This window comes from Pongo pygmaeus, chromosome 15 (genome assembly GCF_028885625.2).
Source record: "Pongo pygmaeus isolate AG05252 chromosome 15, NHGRI_mPonPyg2-v2.0_pri, whole genome shotgun sequence".
Taxonomy (NCBI): domain Eukaryota; kingdom Metazoa; phylum Chordata; class Mammalia; order Primates; family Hominidae; genus Pongo; species Pongo pygmaeus.
The window spans coordinates 99,452,020-99,464,006 of NC_072388.2; the positions used below are offsets into that span (position 1 = coordinate 99,452,020).

The 11,987-nt window shown below is 47.4% G+C and overlaps 2 protein-coding genes across 9 annotated transcripts in view; one reads left to right on the top strand and one right to left on the bottom strand.

The window, feature by feature from the left end:
* Positions 1-8,833, bottom strand: part of WARS1 (tryptophanyl-tRNA synthetase 1) — a 40,154-nt gene extending 31,321 nt beyond the window's left edge. Inside the window, exons 1-3 of one of the 4 annotated variants that reach the window (XM_054448338.2) lie at positions 7,718-7,898; positions 2,182-2,217; positions 524-674 (exon numbers count right to left, since the gene is read on the bottom strand). In XM_054448338.2, the coding sequence (XP_054304313.1) occupies positions 524-625 (102 nt within the window). In that variant the 5' untranslated portion in view covers positions 626-674; positions 2,182-2,217; positions 7,718-7,898. Of the gene's footprint in view, positions 1-523; positions 675-2,181; positions 2,218-6,692 lie in introns of all 4 variants that reach the window. The other 3 variants (XM_054448341.2, XM_054448335.2, XM_054448336.2) reach the window with 3 other exon arrangements.
* The window catches only part of WDR25 (WD repeat domain 25), a 155,184-nt gene continuing 151,071 nt past the window's right edge, over positions 7,875-11,987 (top strand). The window contains exons 1-2 of one of the 5 annotated variants that reach the window (XM_054448333.2): positions 7,934-7,962; positions 8,948-9,001. Coding sequence is in view for 1 of the 5 variants with exons in the window: in XM_054448334.2 (XP_054304309.1) it covers positions 7,906-7,953 (48 nt within the window). In the remaining 4 variants the exon portion in view is untranslated. Of the gene's footprint in view, positions 8,268-8,947; positions 9,002-11,987 lie in introns of all 5 variants that reach the window. The other 4 variants (XM_054448334.2, XM_054448332.2, XM_054448331.2 and 1 more) reach the window with 4 other exon arrangements.

Genomic DNA, 11,987 nt, shown 5'->3' on the forward strand with positions numbered 1-11,987 from the left:
GAGAGGTGGGCTGGAGGGCCACTGTATTTCACAAAAGCTTTGAGAACCCCTGACTCTTTAGACCACAGGCATCCCAATGTTGATAAAGGGAAAAATACATTTAAAACTATAACCAAGGCTGGTGTGGTGGCTCATGCTGGTAATCCCAGCACTTTGGGAGGCCAAGGTGGACAGATCACCTGAGGTCAGGGGTTTGAGACCAGCCTGACCAACATGGTGAAACCCCCATCTCTACTAAAAATACAAAATTAGCTGGGTGTGGTGGCACATGCCTGTAATCCCAGCTACTTGGGAGGCTGGGGCAGGGGAGTCGCTTGAACCCGGGAGGCAGAGGTTGCAGCAAGCTTAGACTGCACCATTGCACTCCAGCCTGGGAAACAAGAGTGAAATTCCCTCTCAAAAAAAAAAAAATTATAACAGAAACACCTCAGTCATTGAGGAAACCATCTATTCTAGAGTAATACAACCCTACAGACTTGGGAGGCTCAGCTGCCTTCGTGGAGAACCCAGCAAAATCATGTACCTTTGATGCATTTCCCGCTTTGAGGGACCTCACGAGCTCCCCTTGTGTGGCGATGCTGTTGAACAGCTCCAGCGGAGACACACACGGCTCACTGTTGGGCATGTTTGCTATCTCTCAGGAACTACATTCACAGCCGGCCCGAGATCAAATGCTTTGTTCAGCAGACGAGTCAAGACGGGTGTGGGCGGGGAAGGAGAGAGAGGAAAAACCAGAGGTTAACAAAACATCGCAGCTGTTTTTCCTTTCCTGTATTGAGTCCTTTTTTTCTGAAAAGGTTGTGAGGTGAGTTGCTATAAAGGACATAGATCATATAATAAAAAGAGAGCAGACATTTGGGGCCATGAAGAAGAGGAAAACCAACAAATGCCAATGATGAAGACTAAAGGAGTGGCTAGGATTTACTGACTTAAGGTCTGAATTTACTTGACTAGGAGGGGCCCTCCTAGTCAAGATCAAGTTTGCATCTGGTGATGCCCCTGTGCCCCACCCAGTGCCCAGAACACAGGAGGACTCCTGTTTGCTCAGGGTATAAATACCAATGTGTTTTAATGAACCTAAGTTCATTGCTAAAAACTTTTGGCAAATTACTATTTGATTTTTTTTTTTTTTTTTTGAGATAGAGTCTCACTCTGCCACCCAGGCTGGAGTGCAATGGCGCGATCTCGGCTCACTGCAACCTCCACCTCTGGGGTTCAAGCGATTCTTCTGTCTCAGCCTCCCGAGGTTGCCTGCCACCACGCCCAGCGAAGTTTTGTATTTTTAGTAGAGGGAGGGTTTCACCATGTTGGCCAGGCTGGTCTTGAACTCCTGACCTGAGGTAATCCTCCTACTTCAACCTCCCAAAAGTGTTGGGATTACAGGTGTGAGCCAAGGCACCCATCCTCTATTTGCTGTTTATCTTAATTGCCTTGGGGATGAATTCTTGGGCTTTTGCAGCCATAACTAATATATCGCTGAGCAAATGTCTTCCACTGCTGGTCAGCTGCTCTCAGACAAAGTGAGCTCTGGGGTGGAGGACAGGGCCTTACCTGTCCTAGGTTCCACATGAGGTGAGGACTGTCTCCAGTCTGTCCATTCCACGTGCTGCCTTATTTAACTACAAACCTTTGGAGAAGGTGTGTCTGCACCTCCTATTAGTCATGATTCACTATTACCCTTGCAGAAGGTGGGGACAGGGCAGACACAGACTGTACAGCCATCAAAACCTTCTTGGCTCAATCACTTCCTCTTTCTAAGAGTCAAGTTTCCTAACCTATAAAATGGCGCCGCCAGGAACTTCTTCATCTACCCCAGGCTCTTATGAGAACAAAATGAGAAAAAAAGGCATGGTAGAACTTTGTAAACTGTAAAGCAAGATGTAACTACGTTACGACTGCTGTTATTAAATTTCTTGTGCTTCTTAGGATTCCAAAGATTGGCTGAACTCCAGCTTCATTTTAACTTGCTGTAAAACCTTGGAGAAGGAAAATGACAAGGCTAGTGCCTGAGCTGCTAACTTTGAACACCTCTGAAACTGTTATTGTTCTAAGCACCGTATATGTATCAATTCACTTAAGCCTTGCAGCAGTCCTATGAAATAGATTTGTTATCTCCATTTTATAGATGAGGCACAGAGGGGTTAAAAAAACTTGCCCATGGCTGGGCATGGTGGCTCATACCTGCAATCCTGGCACTTCGGGCAATATAGGGAGACTCTACAAAAAAATGAAAAAAAAAAAAAATTAGCTGGGCATGGTGGTGGGCCTGTAATCCCAGCTACTTGGGAGGCTATAGCGGGAGGATCACTTGAGCCCAGGAGTTTGAGGCTTCAGTGAGCTATGTTTGCGCCACTGTACTCCAGCCTGGGTGACAGAGTAAGTAAGACCCTGTCTCTAAAAATAAAAATAAAAATAAAATAAAATAAAACTTGCCCACGTTAACATCACAAGGAAATGGCAGAGATGCGCTATAGACTCTAGTAGTTTGACTCTAGAGCCTACACTTTCAACCATTATCTTACAAATGACTTATCTTTATGAACAAAACATATACGTTTGTGGTGTCATTTATTTTACTCTATACTATCCATTTGCTAAATATTTGCTTTAAAAGTATGTAAATTGGTCGGGTATGGTGGCTCACGCCTATAATCCCAGCACTTTGGGAGGTTGAGGTGGGTGGATCACCTGAGGTCAGGAGTTTGAGACCAGTCTGGCCAACATGGTGAAACCCCACCTCAACTAAAAATACAGAAAAATTAGCTGGGCATGGTGGCGCACATCTGTAGTTCCAGATACTTGGGAGGCTGAGGTGGGAGAATTGCTTGAAACCGGGAGGTTGAGGTTTCAGTGAGCTGAGATCACGCCACTGCACTCCAGCCTGGGTGACAGAAAGGTTCTGTCTCAAAAAAAAAAAAAAAAAAAAGTAGGCCAGCTGTGGTGGCTCATGCCTGTAATCCCAGCACTTTGGGAGGCCAAGGAGGGTGGATCACTTGAGGTCAGGAGTTCGAGACCAGCAAGGCCCACATGGTGAAATCCCATCTTTACTAAAAATACAAAAATTAGCCGGGCATGGTGGCATGAACCTGTAGTCCCAGCTACTTGGGAGGCTGAGGCACGAGAATCACTTGAACCTGGGAGGCAGAGGTTGCAGTGAGCTGAGACCATGCCACTGCATTCCAACCTGGGCAACAGAGAGAGACTGTCTCAAAACAAAAAAAATTCCAAAAAGTATGTAAATCACGGGCGCTGTGAGTGGTGGCTCACAACTGCAATCCAAGTGCTTTGGGAGGCAGAGGCAATTGCTTGAGCTCAGGAGTTCAAGAGCAGCTTGGGTAATGTCAGGCCTCTGAGCCCAAGCTAAGCCATCATATCTCCTGTGACCTGCACATACACATCCAGATGGCCGGTTCCTGCCTTAACTGATGACATTACGTTGTGAAATTCCTTCTCCTTGCTCATCCTGGCTCAAAAGCTCCCCTGCTGAGCACCCTGTGACCGCCCCTCCACCCCTGCCCACCAGAGAACAACCCCCTTTGACCATAATTTTCCTTTACCTACCCAAATCCTATAAAACGGCCCCACTATCTCCCTTCCATGACTCTCTTTTTGGACTCAGCCCGCCTGCACCCAGGTGAAATAAACAACCTTGTTGCTCACACAAACCCTGTTTGGTGGTCTCTTCACACAGACACAAGTGACACGAGTGAAAGGTAACATGGATAGTGAGACCCTGTCTCTCCAAAAAATTTTTATACAATAAAAAAACAAAAATTGAAAAAAAAGTATGTAAATAAAAATTTATTTAATTCAATGAAACTATAATACTGAAAACCAGGACAGGACAGCAGCCAGTTTCTTTCTCCTCCTTGATGAGAACCACCTCAATTCCCAGAAAGGGAGGTTTGGTGAGATAACTGACTCAGATAAGAAAGCATCCAGTTTAGGGAGGAATGTGAGAGTACCCTCTGCCTAGGGCTAGAGAGAACTCTCAGGCTCTCCCATTCCCTCCCCAGCAACAAGCTGAGCAAATCAGTCGAAATCCATTTCTCTCTAAGGTCTTTGCCCATATCAAATAACGATCAAACTCATGAAAATTACTTCTAGCCACAAATCATCAATCATCATGTCTAGAAACCTATCCTGAATTCTCCCAACTCTCAAAGCTGGGTGTTACTCTATGTGCCCTGCAATAGCAGACAAGAGGCTGACAGCTCCATTGCCAGGGAGTAGCTAAGCCAGAATCTGATTCCCAAGCCCCCTTGCTCATGTGTTCTCTCAGAATCCCTGCTGCTCCCTGCTGCCTGCCTGCCTGCCTGAAATGTCTCACACCCTTCTCTGCCTGAACTCTGCTGATTGATTATCTTTCCAATTTGAACCTCAGCTCTTCACAGCCTCTCCTGACACCTATGCTTCTGGGAACAAGTTGGTTGCTCCATCCTCTGTGATCCCCAAACACTCCTTTAGTAACTTTATGAAAGCACTCACACTGCAGTTTAGTTATTCATGTCTTCCCCAGCAGACAGCAAAGATAAGCACTGGGTTTATTCTTCCGTGTACTTCTAGTACCTGGCACACAGCTTATCAACAAATATTTACCTAATGAATGAATCTCCTTAGTCATCTAGTTCAACTTTTTCCTCTAAGGTTTATCCTTAGAATGTCTTTACTTGTTCCAGTTGAAGACTGATTCCCCCAGCTGGACTTTAGATGGCCTCTTGTTCAATGTCCTGGTACTGAGTTCAGCCTTCCCAGATCTGCGGAGAGCCAGGCTGGTCTCCAGGTCTCCCAACCCTAGTCTGGTTTCTTCACCCTCTGCTAACATCTGCCCACCATCCTGGTCACTATTTTTGGAATTCCTTTTGGTTTACCCTGTCCTTCCAAAAAATGCGGTGCCCCGCATGGAAGGCAACAAGGCAGGAGCAGTAAGATTTTGAAGTCAATCAAGTATAAAAATTATCCTTAAAAATTCCAGGGGAAAGTGCCAGGTAGAATGCCTGGGTGATCCCAGGACAGACAATCTCCCACTGCAATAGAATAGACAACTGTTTCTTTGCTAGAGGATCAGCTAGATAAACTGGACTTGCATTTAGGGTCCATGTTGCAGGGAAAAACATGTGTCTATAAATATCAGAACTCCATTTAAGAAGCACATGGGAATGAAATTAGACTGAGGAAATAGCAGATGATCATGATCATAAGGCATATACTTTGTGTGGGAATCATCCATACTACTGAAATCTTTGTGTGTGTGTGTGTGTGTGTGTGTGTGATGTAACTTTCTGTGTGGTCAGAGACAAGGAGAATGGAACTACCATCTTCCTCATTTCATGCATTTATCAGTTTACCCCATTTCTTGTGTAAATGTTCTTCTTCCCCCTACCTATCAACATCCTCCTTTATTTCTTTGACTTTCAGAATTGAGTTGAACTTCAGAGGTTTTTCAACTTGGAGTTCATGAACATCTGAAATTGCATTAATGCTTGCAAGTATATTGGTATGTGCATGGTTTTGAGCAGAGTCTCCTGGCTTTCTTACCTTTCCAAAGGAGGCTGAGATGCCAAAAGGTTAAGGACCATTGTCTTCAGTGTTTACCGTATAAATTGCAAATAGGACATTGAGTCTTTGTTAAGAGAAGTAGATTTACCTGTTTAACAAATACTACACTCTGAAACAAAGAAATGCAGTTATAACCAGTGAAGTACTGTATTATCTTCCCTAAACAAAAGTACTGGGCATGTAAAGAGCAAAACTGCCTATTCCACAGCATATCACAGCAGACCTTCAAGGAGAAAGCTAAAAAGGCTCTTGAAAATTAACCCCCAGTTCCCCCTTTTCAAGAACTTGAATCTTGTGCTCATTCTGAAAGTTTCCACTGTTGTGCAGGAGCATAATAGGCACTTAAAGAAACTGGGTATTGTATTGGGATGAGGAGTGGAAAGAATTATAGAACTGTTTAACAGAACAACATGATAAAGACTTGGGTTGCATCAAAATCATCTCACAGAGAAGATCAGGACACACTGATTCTGCAATCTGGGGAAGGGTGGCATCAAGACAGCCAATTCTGGAGCAGCTGAGAAGAGAATGTGACCCAGGAGTGTTTCTGGATTCCTGGAATACCACCAGGAGGTGGAATACCATCCTTTATATCTTGGCCCCAGAGCGTAGGGGGCCACAATACCTTTGGACTGGCAAGTTCCCAGAGGACAAGAAAACGACTTCTTTAGAGCAAGGATTTCTTGACACCTTTTGGGACCCATCATGTTCCATTTTTTTTTTTAAACACTAAAAGAAAGATTGCTTTCCCCGCCAAATAACAGAATGAACATTAACTTAAAAGGCAAATACATTAATTTATATGAAGCCAGGCACTAGACACTTTTGGGTGTCACAATAAGAATGACACAATAAGAATGTTGAGCACAGAAGGAGGCTGCATCAGTGAAAACTATGACAGACAGCATGACGGTGCTGAGAGGCAAGCTACGGATCCAAGCCTGCGACTGCTCAGCCAGGATCTCTGCTCCCCATGGGAGCAGTGAATCACCTGAACTTTGGGTCAGTGGAAGAAGTAAAATGCATAACATCCTAATCCTAAGACACAAGTCCTGACCCCCTAAACCAAGGTTTTCAGTACTTTGGTAAAAACACTAACAAGCTCTAAGCCTGGCAAAGATGGCAATACATACCCAGGTTGTGGAAGACACTGCAGAGGTGGCCACTGGTCACGCTGGGCAGTTGAGCTGCTGAGAATGCCCTGCCCAGCCAGAAATGGTCTTTAATACTCTTCCCCTCTTTCTTTCAGTTTCCCTTTAAAGAGCTTTAATACTCTTCCCCTCTTTCTTTCAGTTTCCCTTCTGAAAAAAGAGGCTTTTGTCTTTCTTTTGTTCTCCCCACCCTGCATTCAGCTAAGGGTTTCTTATAAATCACCTAGATTCTCAGAAACACTTGAGCTCTTGACCAACCTTCTTGATGAGACTGTCCAATCAGGGGTGGGTTGCCTGGGGCCAGGTTGAGACCAATGAAACCCTCTTGAGAATCGAGCCATTAGCTGGTCATTGCATCACTCACCCCTCAACCCCCGCTGGCCTCCAAATAACCTCCCCACCCTCTTCCCGTTCCCCACCCTCAGCGTCAGTGTGACTGATTTTGTGTAGTCGTGGGCGGTGGAAAGAGAAACTGTAAATTCCCCGCATTTGTTCATCGAGGCGGCACAGTGTAGTGGAAAGATCAGGAGTTCTGGGGTCACAGACGCCTGGGTTTCAATCCCAGCTTGGACTTATTCGAAACCTTGGGCAAGGGTCACATTACTTTTCTGCTTCCCCTTCGGTTTCCTCATCTGTGGAATGGGCATGGAGAAGCCTGCTAACATTACCGTTGAGGGGACTAAGTGCAACACTACGCAAAGCCTCTGGCACATGGCAGGCGCTAAATAAAAATGGGGGCCTCTCTCCTCGGGAAAAGCGAAGAGGTGGAGACGATGAAGGGTGCCAGTGGGAAAGGGAGACGGGGTGGGTCGGCGGCGCTCAGAGGAAAGGGACGAGGGGTCGGTGGCAGGCTCCGCGCCCCTCACGGTGCTAGAACGCGGCGGGCAGCAAGCCGGGCTCTGAGGATACTCCCGGGAGGGCCAGGCCGCTGGGCGCCGCGCCAGCGTCCCTCCATCACTCCCTCCCTTGTTCCCTCACTCCACCCCGGCCTTACTCCCCTCGCTTACCCTGCCCAGCCGGGCCCGTCAGCGCTCCCGGCTCAGCAACGGGTTGTCTCCTGGGCGTCCGTGGAAACGCCGTCCGGACGGAACAACTTCCGGCCCGACGGCGCCATCATTGGCTGTTCGCGCGGGGGCGGGGCAGAGGCCGCCACTGATTGGCTGGCGGCCCCGGCACCGCGTCGGAACGTGACTGGATGGTGGTGTACTGGCCGGTCTGCCTCCGGGAGAACCGAGCGCTTCCGGTGCGTGTGGTGAGCGGCGGGCCCCGGGCTGGAGGGGCCGGGACTGGGCAGCGCCCAAAGCGCCCCGCGCCTCTTAACGCGGTCTCTCATAGCCGCTCGCCTTCCTTTCACTTCCTGTTCCTTCAGAAAGTGCTGTGCCTTGGACCAACCTTACTTCTTACTATTGACAGCTCAGCTAACTCCTATTCATCCTTCAAAGCCCATCTCTGGTCGTATCTTGTTTGTTGCTTTCATCGCTCTGGGGCCTCCGGGGGGATCTGTGTTTTGTGTTTGATTTCCACCCACACCAGACCCAGCATAGGGCTTGACAAAGAGTACGTAATCAGGAAATGTTTGTTGAATGGGAATATCCTATTTCTTTTACTTCCTCAGCATCTCCCCCTCCCTTTTTGTTTGCGTTCCAGAAATATTTTTAGACGCTGGGCATTGAATAGTGAACAAAACACAGAAAGTCCTGCCCTCGTGGGGCTGACATGCTGATAGTGACTGTCAGAGTCACTGGCTCCTTCCTTAGACTCTTCTCCAGTGTCCCTGCCTTCCCTTCCATCTGACTGTCTGTTCCTCTTCGTTTAATCCCTCATCTCCTTCCAGAGGGAGCACGGGCACCCTGGTGGTGGGAATCTGGGTGCATGGTGGGTGGTGCCTGGGCAGAGGAGTTGAGAGTGGCCTCGGGACCAGGCTTAGCATTTAGAAAACAGAAATGCCAAATTATTTGCAGTGCACGGTTCCATTAGTTTATAATTAGTCTTTCATATTATATTAGTTCCATCCGAGATGAGCTGGCTGGCTGGCTTTAGAAGTTGTTGTTGCTGTTGTTGTTTTTTGAGACGAAGTCTCGCTCTGTAGCCCAGGCTGGAGTGCAGCGGCGTGATCTCCACTCACCGCAACCTCCGCCTCCCGAGTTCAAGCAATTCTGCGGCCTCAGCCTCCAGAGTAGCTGGGATTACAGGCGCGCGCCACTGCACCCGGCTAATTTTTTTTTTTGTATTTTTAGTAGAGACGGGGTTTCACCATGTTGGCCAGGCTGGTCTTGAACTCCCGACCTCAGGTAATCCGCCCTCCTCGGCCTCCCAAAGTGCTAGGATTACAGGCGTGAGCCACCGCGCCCGATCGTTTTATTTAAACTCTGGCTTTGCGTGTGGAAGTTGTTACCTGCCTGGAATGGGCTGCGAACGGGGGCGGCGTTACTAGAGGAGGCTGACTACAGACATTTATGGAATGATGACCTGACTTGTAGACCAGTGGAACCCTCAAGCGAATGGTGCCCCTTGGGGGAAAGGTGTGGAAGAGGTTGGGTGGTTGATTCCAGGGGACATTGAAACCCATTGTCTAGAAGAAGAGATGGGTAATAGGCTGTCTGGAATGACTTAGCAAAGGACTTGGAGGGAATCTGTTGATGCTGACCTGACTCCACCTGTTGGGGGATGGAGGCGGAGCTTGGCGTGTTTGATTAAGGTTGGGTGCACTGGGTTTTCTTGGAAGTTGGTCTATTGCCTGAGCGTTCTGTGCTGTTCCACCGCGCCCTCTGCTGTCCTAGGAGTGCCTAGCACCCTTCTTTTTCTCTGGATTATGCTTGGTGCTAAAGCACAGAAGTAAAACATGACCAAAGCACTTCTTTCTGGGAACTAATTGGTAACAATGTATTGTGTATGATGGTTCAGAATTTCAGAAAGAATTTTTTTTTTTGAGACGAAGTTTCACTCTTGTCGCCCAGGCTGGGGTGCAATGGTGCGATCTTGGCTCACTGCAACCTCTGCCTCCCGGGTTTAAATGATTCTCCTGCCTCAGCCTCCCGAGTAGCTGGGATTACAGGCGTGTGCCACCATGCCCGGCTAATTTTTGTATTTTAGTAGAGACGGTTTCACCATGTTGGCCAGGCTGGTCTTGAACTCGACCTCAGGTGATCCGCACACCTCGGCCTCCCAAAGTGCTGGGATTACAGGCATGAGCCACTATGCCCTGCCCAGAAAGAATTTTTTTTTAACAAGTAGAAATTCATTGCAGCGTGAATCTGTGTGTTGGGAGTGAAACGGGTGGATTTAGATCATGCCCTCAGAATTGCTCCCTGCACACTTGAGTAGACGGATACCTCAGGACCTTAGCCCTGTGCTGTGGGCCCATCTCTCCAGCTGGCTGCTACAGAGATGGGATATCTGGGGAAAGAATGTTCCAAGCAGAGAGAAAAGAGGGAAGGGCTGGAGCACAGGGAAAGGGTGCAGGGGAAAGTGGCAGGCCTTTTCCGCCATGGATCCTGGACATCTTTTGATTTCAGTATTTTCAGACCTAACCTCATTCATGATGATGAGCATATGTTCTCACTCGTTGCTAATAAGCAGTGCAGCAAGTTTTCTTTATACATTTATCTTCATGGATTTATACATCTAGCAAACATATGCTAGTATTTGTGTAGGATAGAGTTCTACAGTGGGGTTGCTGGGGTGAAAATGATGTGTTTAAACTTGTAACACATATGACCAAAATGGACCTTCCAAAGGCATTTTTAAAGTCCTGTCTCTTTCTCTGTAGGCATTGTCTCTTCAGGTTTTCTTTTTCTTTTCTTTTTTTTTTTTTTGAGATGGAGTCTTGCTCTGTCACTCAGGCTAGAGTGCAGTAGCATGATCTCAGCTCACTGCAACCTCCACCTCCCGGGTTCAAGCAATTCTCCTGTCTCAGCCTCTTGAGTAGCTGGGACTACAGGCACCTGCCACCATGTCCAGCTAATTTTTGTATTTTTAGTAGAGACGGGGCTTCGCCATATTGGTCAGGCTAGTCTTGAACTCCTGACCTCAGGTGATCCACCGGCCTTGGCCTCCCAAAGTGCTGGGATTTCAGGTGTGAGCCATCACGCCCAGCCTAGGTCTTCTTTTATGTCCTTCAATAAAAGTTTTAGTTTTCTTTCCTTTTTTTTTTTTTTAAATTTTACTTTTTTGAGACAGAGTCTCACTCTGTCACCCAGGCTGGAGTGTAGTGGCACAATCTCGGTTCACTGCAACTTCCGCCTCCTGGGTTCAAGTGATTCTCCTGTTTCAGCCTCCTGAGTAGCTGGGACTACAGGTGCGTGCCACCACGCCTGGCTAATTTTTGTATTTTTAGTAGAGATGGGGTTTCACTATGTTGGCCAGGCTGGTCTCGAACTCCTCACCTCAAGTGATCCGCCCACCTCAGCTTCCCAAAGTGCTGGGATTACAGGCATGAGCCATCACACCCAGCGCTTTTTTCTTTTCTTTTTTTTTTGAGATGGAGTCTCCCTCTGTCACCCAGGCTGGAGTGCAGTGGTGCAATCTCAGGTCATTGCAACCTCCACCTCCCGGGTTCAAGAGATTCTCCTGCCTCAGCCTCCCAAGTAGCTGGGATTACAGTTGTGTGCCACCAGGCCTGGCTCATTTTTGTATTTTTACTTAAGATGGGGTGTCACTATGTTGGCCAGGCTGGTCTCGAACTCTTCACCTCAAGTGATCTGCCCACCTCAGCCTCCCAAAATGCTGGGATTACAGGTGTGAGCCACTGCACCCAGTCTTAGTTTTCTTCATGTAGGTCTTGCTTATTTTTTATAGATTTACCCCCAGCTATTCCATAGTTTTAATTTCAAAAATTTTATCTTCTAACTAATTGGGCCTGATATGTAGAAAAGCCTTTTTTTTTTGTATTTATTCTTTTTCTTTCTTTTTTTTTTTTTGAGTCAGAGTCTCGCTCTTGTTGACCAGGCTGGAGTGCAGTGGCACAATTTCTGCTCACTGCAACCTCCGCCTCCCAGGTTCAAGCGATCTCCTGCCTCAGCCTCCCGAGTAGCTGGGACTACAGGAACCTGCTACCCTGCCTCGCTACTTTTTGTATTTTTAGTAGAGACGGGGTTTCACCATGTTGGCCAGGCTGGTCTCGAACTCCTGATCTCAGGTGATCCACCCACCTCGGCCTCCTGAAGTGCTGGGATTACAGGCGTGAGCCACCGCGCCTGGCCTGTGTTTATTCTTATGAGTGTTGAGTTGTTGGATTTCCTAGGTGACATGGTTTCTTACAACTACATACATATTCTT